The 25716-nt window shown below is 43.5% G+C and overlaps 2 protein-coding genes and 1 long non-coding RNA gene across 8 annotated transcripts in view; 1 reads left to right on the forward strand and 2 right to left on the reverse strand.

Annotated features, from left to right (window-relative positions):
* Positions 1 to 4474: 4474 nt before the first annotated feature.
* JPT2 (Jupiter microtubule associated homolog 2) lies at positions 4475 to 15957 on the reverse strand. Of its 3 annotated transcripts, XR_012631232.1 has the most exons (6): positions 15819 to 15877; positions 10177 to 10325; positions 9545 to 9687; positions 7663 to 7708; positions 4817 to 6926; positions 4475 to 4779 (listed from the first exon to the last, which is right to left on the reverse strand). XR_012631232.1 is itself a non-coding variant. In XM_074886583.1 (5 exons), exons 1-5 carry the CDS (start codon positions 15860 to 15862, stop codon positions 6742 to 6744), a joined length of 567 nt encoding a protein of 188 aa, XP_074742684.1. In that variant the 5' UTR covers positions 15863 to 15957; the 3' UTR covers positions 4475 to 6741. The 3 variants fall into 3 exon arrangements, 2 of the variants coding, with proteins under 2 accessions (XP_074742684.1, XP_074742685.1); XM_074886583.1 differs by having other exon boundaries at positions 4475 to 6926; positions 15819 to 15957; XM_074886584.1 differs by lacking the exon at positions 15819 to 15877 and adding an exon at positions 15091 to 15202 and having other exon boundaries at positions 4475 to 6926.
* A 555-nt stretch (positions 15958 to 16512) lies between these two features.
* Positions 16513 to 22674, forward strand: LOC141950984 (uncharacterized). 2 transcript variants are annotated; one of them, XR_012631233.1, is made up of 3 exons: positions 16513 to 16617; positions 20611 to 20742; positions 22538 to 22674. It is a non-coding gene; the product is annotated as an uncharacterized LOC141950984 (long non-coding RNA). The 2 variants fall into 2 exon arrangements; XR_012631234.1 differs by lacking the exon at positions 16513 to 16617 and adding an exon at positions 17303 to 17377.
* CRAMP1 (cramped chromatin regulator homolog 1) overlaps positions 18295 to 25716 on the reverse strand; it is a 49148-nt gene continuing 41726 nt past the window's right edge. For all 3 annotated transcript variants that reach the window (XM_074886581.1, XM_074886582.1, XM_074886580.1), the window contains exons 20-21: positions 25333 to 25478; positions 18295 to 22896 (exon numbers count right to left, since the gene is read on the reverse strand). In XM_074886581.1, coding sequence (XP_074742682.1) covers positions 22732 to 22896; positions 25333 to 25478 — 311 coding nt within the window. In that variant the 3' untranslated portion in view covers positions 18295 to 22731. The remainder of the gene's footprint in view (positions 22897 to 25332; positions 25479 to 25716) is intronic.

A 25716-nucleotide genomic window follows, 5' to 3' on the forward strand; every position in this document is an offset into this window, starting at 1 on the left:
CTGGCTCCCTCGTCCTCGCTCCCGCCCCGCAGGTGCTGAAACACGCTGGTAGGATCTCCTGGAGCCTTCTCTTCTCCAGGCTGAACAGCCCCAGCTCTCTCAGCTTCTCCTCTTGAAAGGAGGTTGCAGAGAGGGGGGATGAGTCTCTTTAACCAAGTAATGAGCACTAAGACAAGAGGGAATGGCCTCAAGTTGCGCCGGGGAAGGTTTAGACTGGATATTAGGAAGCATTTCTTTCCAGAAGGGGTAGTCAGGCGTTGGAATGGGCTGCCCAGGGAGGTGGTGGAGTCCCCATCCCTGGAGGGGTTTAAGAGTAGGGTCAACATAGCACAGAGGGATCTGGTGTAGTTGGGCTCTGTCAGTGTGAGGTTAATGGTTGGACTGGAGGATCTTCAAGGTCCTTTCCAACCGAGGTGATTCTGTGATTCTTATGAAAGATGCTCCAGTTCATTCCCCCCTTTGTGCCCTCTCGCTGCACACCCTCCCTAAGTCACCTCTCTCATACTAGGGAGCCCAAAATGACTCAGTACTCCATGTGGGGCCTCACCAGTGTGTTGAGTCAGCTGGTAAATCAGACTCCTGCTACTCTGTGGCTTTAAGTACCCTCCGCAGCCTACAGCCACTGTACTACTCTTCCGTGCTGAAATCCTGCAGTTGCATTTTTTTTTGTAGTGGAACAATCCCATGGCAAATTTCCAAATGTGATTATGAAAAACCACACGCAGCAGTACTATATACTCGTGTTGGAGGCTTGTGTACAGAAGAAAGCATGATGAAAGTATTCAGCAGCTGATTTTTTATGTTAATACTACTGACACCTGGCTTAAAGCAGTGACTTCAGCCTGGCTGGCAGGAAGTCATCAGCTCTTTGTTCACCACACGATGCTGCAGATGCTGCAGCTCAACTCCGTGGCGTTGGGCCTGTGACGAGTGCTGGGACACCCACTGGAAGTCCTGTCCTTGCTTCTTCATAGTAAAAGCTCAAAAGCCTGTTTGCCATCCTGTAATCTACTTCCAAATTACCAGAAAATAAATTTAACTCTTCTGTTTTGAAGAAGAGTTGTGACATACTTTCCTTAAAATCTGCCACTGGTTACCAAGGGTCCTGGTGACGCAGCACTGGAAGGCTCGCTGCCGACTCCACCAGGGTTCTGCTGGCTACAGAGGGGTTGGGAGATCCCGTTGTACAAAGATCCCTGCAGATGCTTTTAAAACCCTTTCATATAATCTGAAGATGGGAGAGTCTGTAGCAGAGACCAGCTTTAGGCTGGGAGGATTCTACTGGAGCCTCTTCCAGGCAGAGTTGTTCTTAAAAGACTGCTCATGTCTTCCAGCTCAGATTAATAAAGCTTGAAGCTGATGTAACAACAGTAAGGAGGCAGAGAATGAGTTTTCCTGCAACTATACCTGCTCATCTCCATTAGCAACAGCTTCCTGTTACTCCTGCCTAACTGCTGTTTTCACTAATTACTCCACTGATGACCAGAAAGCCACCTTCAGCTTTGCCTGTCTTCCCAATTTGTGCTTCAGACCTGCCGTTGAGATGCCAGTGCTCAGTCTGGAGAAACCTTTCACAAAGTAATTGCACGGCAGTCTGCTTTGCCACCCTTTTATTTTCATGACAAGCTTAAACATTCACAGAGGTGAACGTGCTGCAAGAAATGGAAAGAAACAATCAGCTGGTTGTGTTTAATTTTGTAGTGTTGCACTGATCATGTCATGCAGGTAACAAAGCCCCACCCCTCACCCTCTCCCTAGCCCTGGGCAACCCTGGAAATGAGCAGCTCAACAATATTTGGCAGAACCTTCCTCTTGCATGAGACATGGTGGATTGCAACTCTTAAAATATAAACTATGAAACGTGAAAGTGGACATTAGTTCAGACAACTCACACCAAGGTGAATTTTTTTTTTTGCTCACCCTAATCCAGAGCATGCTCCCAGAAGCCAGAACACTAAACACTTTTACGCAGTGGAGCCCATGTTTACCTGTTTGTGGGAGGTGGCAGTGGGGGAAAAGTGATTATCTTTGTGAAAAAAGGGGCAAAACATTAAGTTCCTGGTTACTTCTGATGGACCTCTATGCTTGTGCTACACTGACACAGGGCTGTTTGTGCTTTGGCAGCATGGGGCATACACCTAGGAGCTGCATGGGAGGGATAACTGAGAAGCCGCAGGCAGCACAGCTACTATTTAAAATACATGTCTATGTAGGAGGGAGGTGGCAGGGTAAAGAGACCAGAATTAGAAGCTGGCTGGAGCTAGAGGCTGGTGGGCAAAGCACGTTACTGTGTTCTTGCTGGTTACAGCCAGCATTTTGACCTGCTTGAAGAGGAGGTCCTGTTAATAACAGGAGTTGCAGCTTGAGAGAAGGGAAAGCCAGATTCAAGAGAGGGTAATCTTCATCCCCAGAAGCACAATAAAACAATGATCAGGGTTGCAAATTTAGCTCAATAATTAAGATCTGCTCTTTCTGCTCACTGACTGTGTTTTCAGAGGCAGAGGCAAGCTGGACCAGCAGCCTGGACATCCAGCTTAGTCTGCTGGCTGTTTGCAGGGGTCCTGTGCATCAGTTCTTGGCCAGCAATAAATCATTACCCAGTCTGCTTGCACAGCTGGTAACCAGTAATGACCTAAATGGCTAATCGTGTGCCAAAGTCTCTCTAACCCTGCCCTCGGTTACCAGCAGACAGCCTACGCACAGAGGTCAGTATCCTTTTGCTTTCCCTAGCCCAGGACAGGACTGTGATGCAGCATTTCAGTAGGGCTTCAAGCTGAAATGCAACAGGAGACTCATCAGAGGGCTTGAACAAAACGCTGGGTGGCCAGTGGGCGTCCCAGCTCTGAAGATGCAGGTTGACAGCTGAGCACACTCCCCGCGTTGACAGGCGAGCACCAAACTGCCCTGCACGACGATCACACAGGCAGCGGGGTAGCTGGGCCTCCACGCACAGGGCCATCGCGGTATACGTAAGCAAATGGCAGAATTTTTCAGGGACCACACCACGACAGTTACTCATTTGGTGCTTAAATAATTGTCTCCACACAACACTACTTTATGTATGTTCTCTCACTAGACAAGTCCCAAGAATGTACTTTAGATGTCCCAAGTCTGATTAACCTCTATAAATCCTGCAAAACAACCTCTATAAATCCTGCAAAACAACAGTAATACTACTTAAAACACAGAGAGAGGACATTAATCTTTCTCATTGAGACTGCAGCGTGGGCTGTTTATCAACAGCTACGCAGTGATGGAACAGAAGGACAATATCAGACAGCACTTGCTTAAAAGGTATTGCCTGGAAGCCCACAGTCTTAATAGGGGCAAACAGGCACTGATGTGGGCTAACGAGGTTCCCAGGGGACCAGGAGGTGACACATTGCAGCTGGGCTGCTCATTAGAGCAGCGGTGTCTTGTACTGGTCAGGCACAGTGACTTGTTTCGGAACTAAGCAGCAGCTATGCCTAGAACTGTACACGTGACTTAGGAAAGCATGCAAGTCATCTGTTAGCCACTGCCCAAGCTAAGCTCAGTGTAACAGATATAATCATTTTCCTTCCAAGACTCAAAAGTAACCTGGATAATATCCTATCCTAAGCGTTCAAGCTACAAACCTTCAATTTAGGGGCAAGGCAATGAGGTAACGTATAGAGTTGCAAAGTGAAACTCTACTGTAGTCTAGTATTTGGCAGCAGTTCAAGGGAAGGACAATCCTTTGTGGCTAATGTGTTATCTATCAAGGATATGCACAGTTCCCACACTAAGCAGATCCCACCCAAAGCATCGGGTGTGCTTGAAAGAAGAGTTCTGAACCACAAGTGGCAGAACTCCCAGAGCAGACAGAATACAGAAGTCACTGCAGAAACAACTGCTGAGAGCTCCGCAGGGCATCACAGTCTGTACATTAAGGGATGAACACAGCAGATTTAGAACACCCTGGCGGAGAGGCCACCACATCCAACTCACCCAGAACTGGAATTTCCACAGCGTGGTTACCTCCCCTCTGTCAGCCAAGACAGTCTGGCACAAGGAGTTCTGTGCACTCACCAGAAGTGTGGAAGTGGGGGTGTGACTTCTCCACATAAAGAGCATCCCCTGCTCAAGGGGAATTACTACACTATTCTACAAATAGACTTAAACGTTTAAAATATTTAAGTCTATTTACAATATTGCTGAAGAGCATAACAGCATCCCTGCACTGTACGGAGCACCACGGAATGTTGCCCACAAAAAGGCATCGAGCTGACCAGCCTGCCCTTGCTACCGTCCCTGCACACTCCCAGGGACAGAGGTGCTTGTCTCATGAGCAACTTTGAGCGGGATGTCACATCTCCAAAGCATACTCCCCAGTACAGAAGGCCCAAAAAGATTTGTGCAATTTTTCCAGTTTCAGATAACAAAATTCACCAGTGTATCTACACGGAACTAGATTACCAATTAACTTATAAAAGCAGACATCTACAGCACACAATGAAGTAACAAAATACAGAGGTTTATTGACAACTGCATGATTTATCATTTGATTTCCAGTCCCCTTCTGTCCCGGAGAAATGCTCTTATCAATCTTATTTGATGAGTTGAAAACATGGTTTAGATTCCGAAGAAAAAAATACAAGAGAATGAACATAGTTTAACAAATTTAAGGCCTAGTTGGAAGTTGCTGTTTAAAAGACAGGCACTGTAGCCAATGCACATCAGGTACTAAAAGATGCCAAGTCTAAGCTCAGTATTACAGACAGCATCAATTACACCAGGCCCTTCAATGCAGAAATCAGCCTCTGGTTGACTTTTCCACATGGTGGCCTCTTAAAACCCTGTCAAGTACTGAAACAAGGAACTGAAACAAATAGATGTGTCCAAGACTCAGACAGAGGCTAGACAGCACAGACTCAAGAATAGCTGCTAGGAAATACATGTTTGGAAGTAACATAAATCCATTCCAGAGTTGCAGTTAGAATCACCGTCTTGTCTTCCTAGGGGGCCAAATAACAGGGAGGTCCAAATCTCTGAAGGGGCACTGAAATCCCCACCTTCCATGGCTATTTCTGCCCTTAGCACTGCCCCATATATTTCACTTTCCCTGTCTGAAAAGGCAACTAAGTCTTCATGCAGTCATCCACCAGTTCTGACATCAGCTGAACCGAGCAGTCTAGTGAGCACTGGAATCACAGAGTGTTTTAGCACCTGGCCCAGAGACAGTCCCCTCTGAACAGTGGCAGTTCCCAGGGATCCTGGGCTAGAACAGCAGCAGATATATGCAGATAAGGCCACTTGTTCTTTGGTGTACCTGAACAACTCCTGTTTTGATATGTCAGATTTAAAAAGTCACTATTAAATACATTGAACAGTAAGCACCTAATGTTAACATTCATGTATCAAGGCCCTAGATATGATCAGAAAGTCCATTCAGAGAACAAATGATGGGAGCTACCCTCCCTAACAAATGTTCGTGCAAAATATGCACATCTTCCAAACATGATTTAAGATAGTCAGCACAACCAAAAGGTTTGTATTGCTAAAGTCTTTGTTTCTCCAACTAGGATAGTCTACAGCATGTCTCAAAACAATTACAACTGTGGTTTGGGGAGAATCCACGCAGTTCTCCCAACCTTACCAACAAAAATCTTGAGGCAGCCAAAGGCAAACATAAGGCTGACCAAAGACGAGAGAATTCACTAACAGAGTCAGCACAGATAAACAACAAAAAAAAAAATGCACTGTGGTGAAGACAGTAGAACAGTCCTGGTTTCCACAGGGTACAAAGTGAAAACCTTTGCAGATGCGAAGGCATTTCTATACAGGTTGGGTCAAAGCTAGCTGGCTGGACACCTCCCCATATTCTCTATGGTAATTGTACACTTTAAGTTCAAAGACTACTATCAAGCTATAGTCTGCACCCACATCTTTACCAGAAATGTGCAAGCACTCAACCAGGATACTTTAAATAAAAGTCTTCTAGAAGCACCTACATGAAACAGTGGGCTGGACTGTCACTATCACTTGTCAAGAGCTAGTCATAGTAATCAGCAGATTGCTGAGGGCATCAGAAAGGCCTGAATACTCTGGGGAGGGGAAGCCCACAATATTTATTAACATATGATGGTTTATGAGTATAAAAAAACTTTCAGCATGTTTTGCCCTTGTATCAGCAATAATGTGCTGCAAAGCAAGAAAGGAGAAAAAGAGAACCAAAGACTGAAGACATTCAAAACCACAGTAGCACTACTTGTTCCAGGGAAACATATTTACATTACAGTGACTGCAAGTCAACTCACACTGTGAAGCTGCACCCTGCTGCCTAGAGGGAAGCACGGCCTACCTGCCGTGCTTCAGAACCTTTCAGATATGACCTCCAGGCCCCTACCCATTCACAACGTTTTATGTGTTGACTGTAGGGATAAGCCTGACTCCACAAGAGTGTCCTGAGCCACTAGCTAGCTAAGAACCTAACAGTCTGATGAACTCACCACAAAGTAGCACTGATCTTTCACAAAGTTACACTACTGCCCCCCTCCGCCACCCACCCAGGCAGGCCAATGCTCACATCTTCCACAGGGCACCCTTTCCCTCCCCAGCCCTCCCTCCCCAAATCATCAGGTTATCCTTCCTACACACTTTAGTATAACCCTCATCCATCTGCCTAAGAATCTATCCACCAACAATAACCTATAAACTGACCTCGCAACCACAGACAAGAGTTTCTGTGCAGACTCCGTTAGTGAAAGTGAACGGATAACCCTAATAGAATGCAATACTGGATTTCCCCCCGGGCGGATTGAGAACTTTGTTGTGTGAGCGTGGCCTTGGCCCTAATCGGGGCTCATGATTGTCTATCTTGGGTTCTGGGTCCTTGCATCGCTCCTCTTTGCCCAGATCTTTTTTCTCGCCTCCATCTTCCAGCTGTGGTTTGATATTTTCTGTAGCTGAATAAAAAGAACAGGGATTAGATCAACTTGCTATTCTGTAGTGCACAAAGTGCCTCATCTTCTGTAGGCTGCATTATTTCCCACATCTCCCACCCATAGCACCCTAAGGTTTCTCTGTATCTGTTCATTTTTCCTGAAGGAAACAGGTGCTGAGGAAGAATTTAACTTTTCGTAACAACTCCTCTCTTCTTTCAGCAATCTTTCTAACAAGGATATGTAGGCTAACCAATATACCTTCAGAATTACTTTGGCAGTTTCAGGCAATTAAGAGCTGCAACATACCAAGGAATCCTTTCACACTGAGCTTGAAAGCAGCATTCCCATCATTCTTTAACAATAACTAGCTGTCAGTCAGCTCTTTGTTATTTACAAGGACAGAAGGCCGAGATTACACACTTGAAGGCAATTGCAAGGGAGGACGAAGCAATCTGATAGGGTGTCTTCCTGTATATACATATTCCATATATATCTATATAAACACATACATGGTATCAAGCAAAGTATATACACACCCACATAGTATCAAGACCTATGCCTGTGTTCTCCTCAATAAGAGGAAGAGAACCATTTCCCTGAGATAAGTGACACTTTCTGACTAACAGAAGGAAAACTTCTCAGCTATGCTATCCTAAACACCAGCCTTAGCCTTATGTTTTCAAGAGGAAGCATAATAAGCTATTCCTCAGAGTTTATCTTCTCACAGAGAACAGAGAGAGGAATTTCTCTTGCTGACCTTCTAGCTTCTTTGGTGTTTCATCTTCTTTCAAGACAATGTGATCCTGCAAACAAACCAAAAACTATCTTAGTATATTATCATTCTCAAACAGTAACTCTGCCCCAAAACCCTTCAGAAAGTTTTGCTTTGTTTCTGATCTCGGTTTATTCACTTATCATGGTAAAAGCCAACAGACTCTGTGTGCAGCCCTTCATCCCCTCCACTAATCCCGAAAGCAGTGGTAGAAGATAACCCCTACGTTATGCCAAGGTGCACATCTCAGACAATTAATCGAAACACAGAAGACACTACATTAGTTCATGAGATGCTTAAAACTTTGTCTATGATGAACAGTGCAGTCCAGATGTCAGGAATTACCATCCTTGTCAAGCACCCACCACCACCCAGGAGAAGTTGGTACTCACAACTAGAACACAAGCAGCCCTTGAGCACCCTATTTATATTCAGCAATTATTGCCTTCAGTGAGTATCCATAGTGAACCCTAACAAAACCTTTATAGACCATTTCCCAACTGGTTGTCAGAAATACACAGCGATACTTCAGAAAAGCTTGCATGAAATCCCATGAAATTCAACTTGCGGTAATTTTTGCGAATATGCTACCTCTTTTCCATCCCAGTATTTCCCACAATTGCAATGCTCTAAATGAAGACATAGGAATTTCCAAAGGGTTGTCCTCCATTTAGTCAGGAATTCACAGGAACTAACATTTTACATTTTTAAAAAAGCAACTAAAAAGAATCAGAGACCAGCCCAATAAAGGGGTACAGAGGAACAAAACGAAGCCCCTTCCCTACACCAACAGTACGACTGCTGAAAAAAGCTAGTTCAAAGTCTTTTTTTTGTCCTCCTTTCTTATGACCCAAATACACTCCAGAGTCTGCATATAAAGTTAGGCAAAAGCACACTACCAGCACCTTCAAATTCAAGGGGAAACAAGGAAAAAAAAAAGTTAAATTGGACTAACCTTTTTTTCCTAAGGTTCCAGGAAAAATGAGACTGCTACTACTTTTTCAGCACAAAGACAGTGAGCTGTGTTTCATGGGATGTTAAGTTTCCACGCTATCTGCCATGTCAAAAACATGGCCAACATAGTAGCCACTCACTTAATAGGATCTACTCAGAGTAAAGCAGCAGGTTGTAAATCCAGATATACAGCATTTAAACACAAAAATAAAGTGACTGGCAATGTATCCTTCTTTTTTCCAAAACCAGATTTGGTCAAAATTACAAGTCTCTCTATTACACATTCCAGCTTTAAAATAAAAAAATAACAACTGATACAGCATGACACCCTTTTGTCTGACATCACAAAATCAAGTACATGGTGGACCTGACACTCAAAGCTGATCTTGAGTTCAGTTTTTCAAGCTTAATCTCCTGATAAAGTGCTTTCATGCTGAATGTACATAGATTTAAGAAGTGAAGGGAACAGCCAGGCCACATGAAGATTTATGACTGTAGCTTACTGGTGTTCACCAACTTTCCAGAGTTGGCATCAAGATCACCTCTGCCAAACTGCAGAATAAAGAGATATCTTCTCCCTGTCGAGCTTAAATGCCTCTTGGCTGTGCACCAAGAACTCCAGCTGTACCTCACTTACAAGGAAGACCAAAGGTTTCAGAAGACTGTTTTTCTTTTTTTTCTTTTGAACACACATTCACAGTCCAAACTACAGAGCGTGCTGAGATCTGATATACCAAAGATAACAGGCTATCAAAAAGAGACTTTGGGTATAACTGCCTAACTTGAAGTTACCCTATGCATAATTCAGGTCTGTCATCTTAAAGAGAATACAGGCATTGCATTGTGACAAGACTGTAAGACGACACACTGAGCTGCTAGCTTCTTGGTTAGACAGTGAAAGAAGTACAAATACCTTAGGCTTGTTTGGGTGTGCTCGCACAACACTGGTTGACACAGGAGACCCAAAGATATCACTTGTCTTCCCACCAGGTGGATTCATGCGTGGACGAGGCTGAGCAGAACTAGAATCCTCAAAGATACCACTTTCTTTTCCCCCTGAAAGGCAGTTAGATTTTTTTTTCTAGATGACTTAGCTTTACCACACTATATTAAAAAAATATATAAGAACGTAAAGATTTCTAGAGCCCTACTGCCTAGACACTTACTTTTGTTTGCCTGAAGAGACCAGTTGAAACCCTTTGTTACAAGAATTCACTAAAGGATCTCAGGTTCACAGCTGCACTCACTGCAGCTAACTGATGACACACCTCCAGAATAGAAGCAGTTTCCTTTCATCATTTCCTAGACCTCAACTTGGAAAGAATTAAACTTGGATGATGTGCTAAAAAGTCTGTGAACACGCAGATCACTGAAATATTCATATATTCAGAAGTCTGAATAGATTTATTGTTCAAGCCCACTCACTTTGTAAAAATGCAACATAAAAAGACAGACAGATCACAGTGTTCCACTTTAGGAATAGGAAACCAGTCCTGTGCTGCAATTCAGAGCCCCAGTGGTGCCAAAGGAGATGGCTGCTCTTACCTGGAGGGTTTGTTCTTTTTGGAATGTTTTGAGGTTCTTCTGATGCTCCAAAGATATTGGATGCCATCCGGTGTGGCCTGCTTGAAGAAGAAACTTCTTCTGTACTCCCAAAGAGATTACTTGAACCTCCTCCTGGGGGCTTCAATACCCTACATTGCAGAATGAGAGAAGCAGAGACAAAAGTTCATTTGAAATTTACAGCATTCAACACATTTGATGTCCCCTCCCCATTCTCCCTTGTATGTTATGAATAATTATTCTGATTATTCAGGTAATTCTGCTGTGTCCATGAAGTATCTACTTTTCAAGAGCTGTTCTAACAAAATATTCTCAAGTTCAGCACAAATATTGCTAGCCTCCTGGTCAGTGAACTTGATCATTATGTTATCTACGATTACTTGGAATCATCATAACAGTGCCACCAGAGCAACTGGCAGTGCTATCTGTGGTGTTCCAGAAGCAACAGGAGATTAAGAGAAGACATATGACTCTAGTTAGCATTTTAAAAATAACCATTACAGAATCAGACTTTCTGCTAAACTGCACATACCAACTTTGCATGTTACACAATTCAAACCCATTGACTTTTAAATAAAAGCAGACATTTCATAAGTACTAAAGAATCGCGAGTTTCAACCATCAGTTATCATATTAGCTGCTGTAGAAAGGTGGAATGTCAAAAAGGCAAATTTTTAGTGGTCAGGATGCAAATCCATCACAACCAAAGCTCTGCACCGGAGGTATATCAAACAGGTCCTCATAAAAATCAGAGGTTACAGCAGGAATGGACTGACTTCTTTAACACCTACCAAAAGTCATGTTCGTCCTGGAGTAGTAAGTCCAGTTAATACCTACGCCTTGTGCAACAGACTTCAGGTCCTGCCCTGAAAAGGAACTGAACCACTACCTGGGAGTAGAATCAGTGTAATTCATTGGAAAATTAACAGAAAAAGCATAGGAAACCGATGAATGCCTAGGTACCAAAAATAATCTTTATGGTTATGTCTACTTGACCAATTACCCACAATCTTAGCAGCTGAGCAAAAGTTGTAGCTGAATTATACCTCTTCTAATCTGAATACTTGATCTGGGACCTAAACTAATCTTTACTTTTATACAAAGAGAACAGTTGTAAATTGCAGGATCTTTATCCCACTCTACCTGAACAAAATTCAAACATCAGTGAACTAATACAACATATTCCCTCCATAGATCTGTGACAGAGCAAACCATTTCAGGTTAGATATCCACCAGGCAGAAAAAGAGGTTCCTCTCAGAGCCAAGATCTACTCCAATTTAAGATTTAATTTCCAAAACCAGAGATATTTGGCTGCCCTGTCAGAAAATGAGCTTTTTCAGCATTTCAGATCTCAGGATGCAGAAAGCAGTTCTATGCTCCTTGGGAGGAAGAAGAAAAAGGTTCTTCTTTTAGTCTGGGAGTAGTTTATGTAGACAGAAGCAGCCTCAGAGAGACTGTCTTTATGGCCAATTTCAATATTTTAATCCTTTGTACAACTGTGGATTTAATGAACCCCTTTAGCTTGAGGGAGTAACCAGAATTTCAGCAGACTGGACAACTGTCTTGTCCACCGCGCAGGTAAGATCATAGCCAAGCAGAAGGTTTATTAACAGTTCAGTGTTCAACAGACTACAGATCCAACCATGCTTTCCACATATCTTAGAAGACTATTAAAACAGACATCATATAGGCATATTATGTACTTCGATCATTCACAATGGTCCAGAAACAATGAGGCAATTTCAGCATTTAAACTTGGGAGATGAAAGGAAAAGGGAACAATAAAGAAAACCTAGAGGAGCTTGGGAAGGGGGTCCTGTTAAAAAACTAGGTCTGCTAGTATCCCTCATATAATTTAAGTGATATCTGACTTTACCCATTCTTTTCAGCTATTTTTTTAATGCATCTAGTCATTCTTGAGTTCTAAGTCTACTATCAAAGAGATTGAAAGGAAGAGAAATGTCGTTTATACAGATGGAGTTTCTTACACTATAGATTCACTCCATTGACCACACTGTTTTCTTAGCACATGCCTACAAGCGTAGGGGGGAATAACAAAATAACTACGCTCAGATTTTTTTTGTTTAAGAAAAACAACCAGTCATAAGAATCAAATTATTTCTCATTCCTGCAACTGGGTTTAAGATCCATTACAGAAAAAAATCTAGTGAAAAACCATTTTATGATTAAAGGTCTTTATTGTTCGGTTAACAAACTTAATTAAGCATCAGAAGAAATCCAGTGTAAGAAATTAATCTTCCGTTGTCTTCCCATTTTCAGTAGGAAAACCCTACTGTTGCAATGAATAAATCAGAGGCATCACCTGAGGTGCTATCGAGGCACTTTGAAATCAGCATAATAGGTGATCTTTTCTGTCAGCATCCCCCAAAAGAATGTCTTGACTCTACATACACAAAGTGGATTTGCCTCAATTTCAGACACTTCTAATTGCTAGCAACCTTCCAAATATTCCAGAAACTTTCAACTGACTGTGACACCAGGTCCACAAAAGTCTAAATAATTCACAGGAATTCCCCAAAATAATCTTGAAGTACAGCAACAAAGTCTTCCAGTTTATGATAGCAAATAGGACAGGGTTTTGCGTTCCTTTGCTTCAGCCAAAAACTGGGGAGAATACACAGGTGTGTAGCCTCTAGAGCATTGCTGACCTCCTTGCACTCCTGTGTCACTCAGTTCTAGATCAGAGTGATGTGCAGGTGTCCCAAACCAAATAAGAAAATAAACTTTAGCCTGTGAATCCTACCAAAGTAAAACAGCATGCTAAACGTGATAAGCCAGTGTGAGCTGCTTCAAGAGTACAAGGAAATTCAACATGCACTTTATAGTAATTCTAGTTTATACTTTATAGTCATTTTAGTTTATATTGGTATTATGCCAGTTTACATAGAGATATTTTTGTGCCTTATAGCCAGATAAGCTAGATCTTTTTTCTTGCTTTGGGAGGAGGTGGGGGGGAAGGGAATCAGTTGTTTTGTTCTTTCAAACAGTAATTACCCCAAACCCTTAGTCTTCTACGTCTAAACCTGCCTCTTCCCCCTCCCCTCCAGTAGACTGGAAGCCTGTCAATTCATCTAGAACAGCTAAATTAAGAACTCTACCCTGTAAATTTAAAAGCCTCTACTAATTGCTTTGTTCTTTTCTGGCAGGCTTGAAGAATTTTAATTAGTCCTTGTGGCCTTTTTTTCCTACATTCTAACACACTTGAATTTGAATGCCCTTTCCTCATTAAACCTTTCAGCCGACCTGTGGAAGAGGTGCCAAGACTTATCCATTACTTCAAGACACTGGCTATATAAATATTATTTTTTTTTAATTGTTCCTGAAAGTTAAACACTGAAGTCCTACCAGTTTTCAGAGAGTACTAATAAAGCAGGTAAAATAGGAGAGCAGAAAGCCATAGAGCCAGCACAGAACGCCAACACAGCAGAAAGCCTACGAGAAAGCAGGTGTTAAGGTCTGGAGCACCAGGCTCTAAAGCAAAGACCAGAAAGTGACTGGGGGCACTCTTGCTGTTGGATCAATAAACTCATGGCTCATTAAATAGCTCACTCATCTTATAAACAAACAGCATGCTTTGTTATGTCAGTTTTGCTCTTGGTCTGAAATCTCTGCAGTGTTCTGCAATAACACTGATGGGGAGGAGGGGAACATGTGTATTACACTTCCAAGATGGCTGTGTTTAACATTTTCAGCTCTAGACAGTAGTTGTGAAACTGCTGGTACACTAGATGAACTGAGGATACATAAAAGCAATCCCTCTTTAGAGTGTGCACCACCAGTAGAATTGTTAGAATTCTGCCCTGTTTTGCTTTCAGAGCAACAGCAACTCTTAGACATGCAATTCCTTGTTTTATTTTGGAAAAGCAAAACTTCCTTAAAAATACAAAGCATCATTGTTAAAGTTTAATAAAATAAAATCAGGCAGTTAATTTGATTCAGCAAACTAGTTGTCCGCTAGATCACTGTACACAGTAACTGGATCATGAGAGATATATCTCACTGGACAATAATTTAAGTGGAAGCTTTGTTAGAAATACAGTATTATGAAGTTCTCAAAATGCAAAGCATTTGTTTATAATTTCCTCACAAAGATTTTCACATTAGGAAGAGTTATTTTTTCCCACTTCCACAGCCATTTGTGGTTGCTGCAGGGATTCTGAATTAGGCTGTTTTAATTAGAGAAACTTCTACACATCAAGAACTGCAAAAAGATTTCCATTGTCATCAAATAAAGTTTTGTTTAGGGAAATAATAGAATGAACTCTGGAAAAAGTGTCCTTAAACCAACTACTTCTTGCTTTTGATGGCACAGGCTGTATGTCAATAGTCACCATCTCAGAGAGCACTCTATAAAATCCAATAATGTAACATATTGCAGCGCTCCAGTATGCATGCTTGCTGTGCTGGGTCTGTTTATATAGCTGTGTGTATTGCTATAGTTGTCCCCAGGCACGATGAAAACCCACAATGACAGAGAACAAGCTGTAACAAGACCACCTTTGCTTGCTCTTGAAAAAAAGTTATGATGGTTCTTAACGAAAAAGTTATGATTCCAGACTCTACCCAGAAACGCAATTTAGGAGTTTAACATGGCTTCAAAATCACCATGAGAACAGAAGCTTCTCAAAGACTATACTAAGGGCAGAGCATCCTCAGAAAGTCTTTTAAAACCAGGTCATAGCTTAGAGCAACTGGAATAAAAGGCAAACTTAAAGCACCCTTACACAATTTCGAAACAGTTCCTTCCTTCCCCTCCGAGCACGTGATTACCTAGCAGATGGATTAATCACTCCAGCTCCAAGTTATTAGGATATATGCCCTCGTCCAAGTGTAACAATATATTTCAACTTCGTAAGGTAAAAACAAGCTAACACCTGCTGATGTAGGCGTTTGTGTTGGATCCTCTCAAAGCTTCACTGCGTAACCAGGCCCTCCTCCCTCCTTCAGGAGGTACAACACGGGGGAAGAAGGGCCTCCACAGCGCCAGGCCTCTCTTCCGGCACGGGAACCCCCTCAGGACGATCCGGACCCCCTCTCCAGCTCGGTAACCGCCGGCAGCAGCTCAACCCCCCTCCCAGCAGGCCGGGGCAGGAGGCAAGCGCTGCAACCCCACGGGGCCCGACCCTGCCCGCTCGCTCTCCGCGTGACCCACGCGTGGCCCCGAGCCCACGGCGACACGCCCCGCCGGGAGCGCGGCGCGGCGGCGACATCACCCCCACCCCAAGCCCCGGGGCGCGGGAGAGGTAAACTGAGGCGCAGGAAGGTCACCGGGCAGGCGGCGAGCGCCACCGCCCTGCGCCGGCCTTCTGCCCCAGGGCTACCGGAGGGAGGGAGCGCCGCGTTCCCGCCCACCGTGGCTGAAGAGGCCCCTCAGCAGGGACACCGTCCCCTCAGCCGGAGCCCCCATCTGCTTCCCGCCCCTCAGCGCCACGCCCCAGCGGGAGCTCCCCCTCTGCCTCCCTCCCCTCAGCGCCGCGCCCCAGACGGAGCCTGCACCTCTCCCGCGCCCCGAACAAAGCCCCGCCGCGGGCTCTGCACCGCCCCACGGCTCTTCCTGCTCCCCCCTTCCCCCCGCACCACCGATCCACCCCCGCTGCGCCACCTGGAGCTGGGCTTGGCCGAATCGGCCTCGGGGCCCTGGAACATGGTGGCGGACGCCGAGCTCGACTCCGCAGCCCCGCGCACGGCGCTCCTCCGCGGCCGCCTGGACAGCAGGTAGCGCCGACGGGCCCGCCCTGCGCTGCCGTTGGTTGACCCAGCTGCCCATCATGTCGAGCAGCCTATCGCATGCAGCCCACCCTCTCGATATCCCGCCTATCCGGTAAGCCTCGCAGAGGGAGGGAAGCTTGAAAAGGGCTCGCGTCGTCGTTCGTCCTGGCCGCCTCCCATTGGTAACACCACGCGTCCGTCAGAGGGAACTGCAGAGCCATTGGCTGAGAGAGGAGAGGGGCGAGCGGCGGGAGGGTATTTAAAGGGCCAGGTAAGGCAGCGGCAAGCGGCCAGCTGAGGGGCGCGGCGCGGGCGGTGGCTCCGGCCGCCTTACTCGCTGAGGGGGCGCGGCCTGGCTGCAGCCACCGCTCCCGAGGACGGGCTCCGAAGCGGATGGTCCCCTCCCCATGGACAAGCCCAGCCGTCCCTGCCTCTCGGACGAAAAGGGCCGGGTTTTGTCCACGGAGGGGTGCGGCAAAGGGCTGCAACGGCCCTGAGAGGGGACGGCTCGGCCCGTGCTTCAGCCGTGCAGCCAGGCCCCTGGGGGCCTCGTACGGGCATTTTACCCCCAAAACGTCAATGTAAAGCAAAAATCACGAGAAAGACCATCATAAGGAGTAACCTCAGAGACAACTTTATAACCTGGTAACTTCAGCATCGTGTCCGTCAGGAACCTCCAAAGCTTCACCCAGGTTTGTCAGAGCACCTCAGTCTCACAAAGCACAGCGGGGGGGGAGGCAAAGCGGACACACCATTATCCACCCCAGCATGTAACCTGATCATAATCCATCTGCTGTAACTCACCTCCTTCCCCTCTCTCAGGAAATGGTGGCTGTGAATTGCTCAGAGCTCTGCAGGCTGCAGCTCGGCAGCTGCTGTGTGGAAGCCATTGCTTTCCTGGAGAATCAGGAGTTACACTCAGGGAGCCAACAGCTGCATGGCCTTTCTAACCAAATATTTTTAATTGATAATAACATTACAAGTTAACATTTACAGCTGAAGGTTTTATTTAATGGCTCCCCAGCTTTCAGTATGTCAAGAAGTAGATGTAGAGGCAGCCGTAGTGCTGCTTTTGTCTTGAAGGATTTTTAAAAAAAAAACCCTACCACACACCCAAAATACATACTGTAACTGCAACATCTTGCTTTGTTTTGTTTCTTGTTTTGCAGATCATTCTTTACTTCTGACTCATTCCTTCTGGTTTTACAGTGTTTTGGTCATTAAGGGCAAAATTAGATAATCTGTGAGAAAAAGTGGTAGGATTCAGTACCAGCTTTGACAGAAGGTGGAAAAGAATTGAAGGTCCCTTAGCTGTGAGCCTCTGTCACAGCATGTCACAGCTGCACAGAAAGAACTCGAATTTGGTCATAGAGTCCAGTTTTCTCAGTGTACAGGTGCTGGAGAGGAGTCCACCCTCTTTGGATGGAAAGGAAGCATCAAAGAATATTACTAGTAAGGTTTTTGTCGAGCTTTTCAAAACTTCCATTTCTTATCATCTAGTTTAAGAACACTCTTCACTTTCTCAATGCAAAATTAAAGCTGCCATGTATATTGCAGAGACCAAAGTCCTAAATGTGTACAAAAAGGAATTAAGTTACATTAGTGACATAGATTACAGGATAATTCAGCTTGAAAGGCACCTCAGGCCTAGAGTCTAACCCCCTGCTCACAGCAGGGTGAGCTGGATCAGACCAGCTTCCTCTGGGCTTTATTCAGTTTTGCCTTGGGAAGCTCTGAACACAGACACTGCACAACCCTCTCTGGGGAACCTGTTCCTCTTCCCGATTGTCCTCAGGGTGACAAAGTTTTTCTGGTAGTGGCTATATAAAACATGATGGCCTGAATACGACCTCTACATCTAAGTTCCTGCTTATCTGAAGGTGTGAAGGAAAAAAAGCTCAGGGAAAAAAATACAGACCAAGATATACAATACCCTTTTTATTGCTCCCATTTCCTTGGTGTGGTGGTTTGTTTTTTTTTTTTTTTTTCTTTCTTCCCCTTGTACTGGTGACCACAGACAAAGACAGGACATTCAAGACAGCCAGCCCTCTGGTTTGACCCATTTCTGACACTCACTATTAGCAGACACTACTGGGAATGGAAGCTGCAAAGAAAAAAAAAAAAAAACCCAACCAAAAAAACCCAACCAAAACCTTCTCTCACCATGGTGAAAATCATGAAAATTCTAGGATGGGAGATGTCAAGAGAAGTTATGCCACTGATTTCACTGAAACCAGAATCTCACCTTGGAAGGCTTGGCCTTATGGACAAGTTTTTAGCCCTCCCCCAAGAGGCCATCATTATGTAAATAAAGGTTAAATAGAAAAATCTGATAGGGCATGAACAGCAAGTAACACACTGGACATAAGTTAGACCAAGTATTAGTATGTATTTATGCACAAGAATAAAAACAGCTTTACAAGTTGAATTGGAAATTTAAACAGAGGAAGTTTAACAGCTTTTGTATATTATATTAAATAACCAAAACACCTTTTTCCAAAATTGGTAAAGAATAAATAATATAATTTACAATATGGTACAAAAAATAATCAGTAAGGACAGGCATTCTGCTTTATACATACACTATATAGGTATATTTATAATCTATAAAACAAATTCACATCTCAAACAAGCCAGAGACCTTAGATGATATGGCTTAACTATTATTAAAAGAAACAGCATTAAATTTTGCTGCCAGAACCATAAGCTCTAAAGCAGTTATCATGTTTCAATAATTAATGATAACTTATTGCTGTAGTGCTTGCCAAGGTTTCACTTAGTTAACATTTACAAATTGCTGTGAAATTAAGAGAGTCAAAGGTTTGAAAAGGTTAAAAAAAAGTGCAGTACTTTCCTTATAAATGCATCCGAAGTCTGAGTGTAAAAAACAAAATGCAATTTAATCTCCACTCTGGGATCTGTGGAGTCAGTAAATGAGATGTCTTTATAGATTAGATCCAAGCCATTTAATTCAATTTAGAAATATAAAGAGGGGTGTCAAAAAAAGGCTTAACAATGCCATATTAAAAACAATTAGTATTCCTATGCTTAGTAGATTTAGTGATAAAGGATTAAATGAATTGTGTGGGTAATCAGGATGCAACACCCAGCAGAAAACCCAGTTAGCGCACACATGCACACACAGGTAGATAGAATTCCTAGGATGTAGTACTGCTTTTCACCCAGACTATGATGACAACAAATACTGAATTTTCTGCCATTCACCTTGCTGAACTACTCAGAACTTCCTTATTATATATGTGTCACTAAACCAACACGGGGAAAGCTTAAAGCAATTAATACTAGAACTGGAGGTTGTTAGTGTCCATTTGTCTTCTCCAACCACCTTACAGTGCCCCAAGAAGCTATTAAGCTAACAAAGTCACATTTACCTCAAAACCAATCCTGTGTGCATTTCAGTGTAACTTGCATGAATGTTTGCTTACAACAGGCTGACATTGTGACACATACCGATTTCTGTTGGGGAAGCTGAAATAATTAAAATTGGAAAAGCCTTGTGTTTTGTAAGAAAAAAATCAATATATACACACACATAAGCATACACTGAGGTATGTGTGTATATATATGTGTGTGTATATACGCCCCCCACCCCCAACTTTTCGCTTAGCAGTCTTAGGCACAAACTGATGATGACTGGTATTGTAAAGCACATCCACCTAAAAATCTAGGGCTGGTGGAATCAGAGGTGCATTTAAGTGACCTTTCACATAACAAGGGTAACAAATTCTGCATCAATTCAAAACTACCACAACGATCTAAGTTATTTTCAAGTTTTTCCCTGATAAGACTTACTTGTCCTGAAAGGGCTTTATTATTAACTGCAGTTTGCAAAGCATTACATTTCTGAAATCAAATGCTGTTCCATAATGACAGGCCGATGCCAAACAGATTTCTAACCACAAAATTCTGAATGCTGAACTGACCTCTGTCATTTCCACTTTGTTATTACTTGGTGGTCCAACCCTAATTGCAAACATTCAGGATCTCATGGCATCACTGAAAATAGCCACCATGCTGACTTCATTCTGCAATTCTGTTATTCCCCTATGGCAACTGAATGTGCTGAGAAAGGGCAGCCTGACAGCCCCCTGGATCAGCAGAAAGTCTTCACGGATCGTGATGAAGTGCTCTGCCATACAGGTGCAGCAACACTGGCACTTATTCTAGACAACCTAAGAGTCAAACCCAGTGTCACATCCACTCCATTACCAGCATGGGTAAAGATGACAAAATATTTGTCAAGCTACCTAAATACACTGGAGACCATTAGGCTGGTCTTTCAACATTTAGAAGTTTAAGAATGAGAGTTCATATTTTTTTTTAATACAGTACTTAATTAGAATGTATCACATCTCCTGCATGTCCTGTAATCCACAGCCACAGTAGGAGCCCTCTACTTTTGTCTTGCAAGTCTGAAGGATTTCTGGAGGTACAGCATACAGGATAATTACTATGATTACTAATGTAAGAAGCCAAAACCAAGAGGAAACAATCTGGGAAAGACTGAACCAAAATACAGCTCAACTCTAAGCAAAACTTAAAAATTTTAGAGGGAGTGACTCTTGAGAGTAATGGGTATCCTCTCCATACCAAGGGTGAATGCTCAGAACGATACAGTCCTCAGCATTCATTTTTCTGACAGCCTTCAACTTTTTATATTCTAGGTTTACATGATTTCCTGATAATTGCATCAGAATGCTCAAACAAGGCTCTGTAAGAACAGTGGAAGAGAAATAATGACGGAAGGACTTAATATACCACATGATGAGCAGTCAGAATAGGAAGTTAGCCCACAGGTATGAAATTCTCCATTCTTCTAGTCATGGCTGTTTCTTGCTAGTAATACAAGTTTGCCTCCTTGTTGGAACATCCAGTTGTACTAATGCTGTTTCTACACATCTGTATGGTTCCTTTGTCAAAGAGGAGGATGTAGCAACCTGATACGTGGGGTCTTGGAATGTCATCCAAATCTCACTCTCTGAGTGAAATCAGGAAGGCTGCTCTGGGCCACACAAAAGGTACATCAGAAAACTTGTTACATTTTCTCTTAATACCAGAAAGCAGAAGGCAAACTATATAGCAGTTTAAAAAAAAAAAAATCTACATGAAGTAAAGTGACTGAGAAAACAGCAAATCCAATCAGTGCACTGTGAGCAAAGTTACAAGGAAAAACTCCCAGTCAAATGCCTTGTAAAGGTAGCCAGAGGCAGGCAGAACTATATCCACCAAGTATAGTGCAAGTTGGGAAAATGAACCCCTGATAATAGCCTAAGAGATGGAGAAGTTTTGTTTGTTTATTAATAATATAAAGTTGAGGTTTATATAGAACTAGCCCCCTCGATAAGTTCAGAGCTACTTAAAATAGCCAAGGGACATCCTCTTTCTGGAGAAGCAGACAAGTGCTTAAAAAAAGGGGGCACAATAAAGGTATTCTCTCTCATGACCCGTAGGAAAGGAAATAGGAAAAGTCTCCTGAGTTATAAAGGCTGAATCAATGGACAACCAGTTCTACGGAAAGTAACTTTATATTCCTTTAAACCCGCTGGTATCAGGATCTGGGTCTTTCAAATGCTAAAACACGAACATTAAATGCACAGGGATTTAGTAGAGGGAGATCCACTAGTGCCCGGGAGTGACTATAATGAAAAATGATGCCCTGAGGTACGACAGAGCACCTGGAATTCACAGAACAAGAAGGAAATAAGGAAGGACTAAGGGATTAAGCTAGGACTTGACACCGCTCCTCTTCATGACACAGAAGAGATCTCAACAACTTTAGCGTTAATGTATTATTTGTTTCTATACATTAGAATATTCTTTCCTATTTCCTCTCCCAGGTAAATCCTCAGTTTTTGTGAAGAAAGATGGCAATATATACAGGTTTCCAGCAAAGCCAAGACTAATTATGACAAAGCTTTCATAGTGATTCCAGTAAGCTCTTTTGCAGTGTTTCCTGACTTATAAAGCAACCGTTCTTCAGGGAAAGCAAGAAAGCACTCTCCCAGCTCATGGGATGAGCTGTGCAATGTGATGAAAAATCTTAAAGGTGGAGAATATGAGTGCAGTCAGGATAATGACGATTGTGACATGTCATGGGGTTTAAAAATTGAGGAAACTCCCCAAGGATCCATGCAGTCTGGGATTAGCGTAAATCAGAGCTCCCCTACAAAATAAGAAAGTGGGTACGTGCCCCTGTTGGAATGGTCAAACAACAAAACATAACCAAAGAAACAGAATGGTCTATAAAAACGAAGCATCGGTAGAGTCGCAGCGCCTTTAAAGAGAGTGCAAGAAATTTCAGTTTGCCTGACTGATAAAACAGTGCCAACTAGGACATGTCAAGATGCAAAATGGTTCCCATACCCACCCCCACCCTTCATCCTCCACAACTTCAGTGTGGATCCCAAATCATAGCAATTTGATTACTACACAAAAAATAATTAATGTAGGAGAGCTGCTGGCAATACTCTTCCCTGCTTGAGCTTCTTGCTTAGGCCATTCCAAAGTACAAGTCCAGGCCTGTCCCATAAACCTGCCATCTTCCATCACTGATGCAGGGGACACACTAATTCCATGTTTTGTTTTTCCCAGCATATTGCACATTCCAGGACTTGCAAGTACTTCTTCAGACCTTTGAAGACAATGCTCCTCTTTTCGAAAGAAGCACACAAGACAGGGACAACTGAGCCTCAGCTGCTTCTCTACAACCTGTCCTTGCCATGATCCAGCGCTGCAAGCTCCAACTTTAGCTGAACAGTCTACACCAGCCGGCTGGTCTCGTACACTCACTGTGAGAGATCCCCAATTGGGGGACCACCACCTCCTCCATCAAACAGAATTTCCCTGCGAGTTGGCTCAGGTATTGATAGTTCCTGGGCAAGGTCATTAAAACGAGATATGTAATCTATGCTGTTCTCATTCATCATGCAAGCCAGCTGGGAATCCACCACCTAGAAGAGACATGAGAGAAAAGAAGAGCTACATGTCAGTGGAAATTTCACACAATTGTTTAGGCTGGAAGGGACATCTTGAGATCATTTTGTCCAACTGTTCTGCTCAAGTAGGGTCACAGCTAGGACAGGTTGCCCTGGACCGTGTCCGGCCAGGTGTTGAATTATCTCCATGAACAGAGATTCCACAACCTCTCTGGGCAACTTGTTTTGGTGTTTGACCACCCTCACATTAAAAGAGTTTTCTTGTATTCAGGTGGAATTTCATGTGTTTTTATTTGTGCCTGCTGCCTCTTGTCCTGAGAAGAGTTTGGCTTCCTCTTCATTTCCAGCCTTTCCTCATATGAAAGATACACTTTATCTCACTTTATCTGAGTTAGAGAATAGCTCTTATCCATGGCTAAATGAAAGCCTCAAAAAAACCCCAAACCAAACCAAACCCCAAAAACTTATAGTCTCAATGGGCCTTACCTGCCTATCCTTAATTCAGCATTAAGGTGCACTAGTAGATCCACTGTACAAGAACTCTATAGATATTACCTCTAACATAGTAACTGCATTTATAAATAAAACCTAATTCTGCAGGACATTAAAAGGCCTTTCAAAATTCTGCCATCATTAAAGCCATTTTTAAATGATACTTGCTTCCTCTGAAGATGCCCATGCAAACCCACATCTGCCACAACAGCCGCTCTGGTGTGCCTAAAGTGGTGCCTTACCCCATTTTCTTCTGAAGGCAGTTTGTAAGATCAAGGGCTTCAATGGCATTTCAAATCCACACAAATAAATTATATATTACTTTAATTAACACACACCTTGACAGATTCTCACCACCAAGTAAGCAGTATCTTCATATTTATGCCAGGAAGTGGAGCTGTGTGTGGAGTCTGAAGCTGCCAAAGGCACATTAAAACAGCATGAGCTTGCTGCAGCTCCTGGTTACAAGGGCTGTTCAGAACCTCCTTATCCAAATCCAAAGGGCAATGACGTTTTCCTTCCATCAGGGCAAGCCCTCCCAAAGTTACAATGTACATGAAACATCATGTGTCAACAACTGAGTCAACAACTATAAACTGTACGATAATTAAGACTGGAAGAGGTCTCTAGTTGAATCTCCTGATCAAAGCAGGGTCACCTAAGAGGACAGACCAGCTTACTCAAGGCTTTATCCATGTCAGTTGTAAAAAGCTCTGAAGATGGACACTGCACATTTCTGGGCAACCTGTTCCCCTGCCTGACTGTCCTCAGGGTGAAAAGGTTTTTCTTTGTATGTAGTCAGAACCTTTCTCAATTCAGCTTTTGCCTGTTCCTCCCACGATGCATCACCACCCTGTGAAGGGCTTGGCTGCATCATCTTGATGACCTCCCTGCAAGTACAGGCAGGCAGTTATGTCCCTCCCACCCTGAAGCCTTCTCCAGACTGAACAAGCCCAGCACCATCAGCCTTTCCTCACAGACGCCCACTTCAGCCCCCTAATCGTCTTAGTGGCCCTTGGCTGAACTTGCTCCAGTTTATTTCTGCCTTTCCTGTATGGATGCTCAAAACTGGTCACAATACTGTAGCCATGGTCTCACAGCTGTTGAGTAGAGTGGGATAATCATCACCCTGTTCAGTCTAGTGGCTATGCCCCTGTTGAAACAGCCCATGACACTGCTGGTCATCCTAGCTGCCGCACAACATGCTGGCTCATGTTCAGCTTACTGCCTATCAACGTGCCCAGGTAGTTCTCAGCAGAGCTGTGTCTGAAACAGTCAGTCTCCAGCCTATATTGCTGTTGGGGTTATTCCTTCCCAAGGGCAGGACTTTGCATTTGTCCTTGCTGAATTCCATAATGTTCCTGCTCATTCCTCCAGCATGTCTCTGTCCTCAAGCATACCAAAGCCTTAGTAACTGCTATTCTTTACTCTACCCCTTCAAAAGATTTCAAAACAAGAGGATAATTCTACCAACAGAGAAAATAACTCAGCAGCACAGGTCCTTCTGCCATTCCCTCAGGTAATTTAGTATTAACCCTTTCCTGCTTCTTCCTTCTGGACCTATTTACTTTTTCTAGCAGTCCTCCAACTGTACTGTAGCTGCATCAGTATTAACTTTTCTCTCATCTTCAGTATTTTCAACTCCTGCTCTATGAAGCAGGACATACAAAACAGGATTACAACTCTCTCTGTCAAAACAAAGATACATCCACCACGGTAAACATCACCTGTCACCACAAAAAGAACCTGGGTCGAACGTGCACACAACAGCTTCTTGCACCAGCTCCGGTGCCGTATACCCTCAAATCATTTATATCTTTCCGTTAAGACTGTAACCCTGCCTTACTAAGCTGAAGTGCAGATGTCAACACATCTTCGCCTTAAGTATCTCAGGACCATACACAATAACACTGCATGAAAAAAAGGAAGCAGAGAGCTGAATGTAATTTGATGACATACCTCTGCTACATCTGCCAGAGACCGTGACACAAAAGAATCCCGTGAGTTTCCATCCAGAAGGCTGGGTCCCAGTAAGGAGGTGCCACTGGCAGTCCCAACAGGAGTTGGCAACATTTTTCGTCCCTTCTCAGGGGAGATGAAACTTGCTATAAAGAACAGGCACATCAGTAAGTCACTGCACTGAATGTTTGCAATTAGGAGCATAAAAAGAAGGACAAGAAAATATAAAATGGAGAACATACGTATTTCTTCTGTCTCTTAAAAATTATGTGTTACCAGCATGAACACCATCAGCACACTGCTAAGAGTACAGAGACTAATTACACCGGGCCCATTAAATATTAATTAAAAAAACCCACCAAACAAACCCAGTGATCTCATGTC

This window comes from Strix uralensis, chromosome 16 (genome assembly GCF_047716275.1).
Source record: "Strix uralensis isolate ZFMK-TIS-50842 chromosome 16, bStrUra1, whole genome shotgun sequence".
Classification (NCBI taxonomy): domain Eukaryota; kingdom Metazoa; phylum Chordata; class Aves; order Strigiformes; family Strigidae; genus Strix; species Strix uralensis.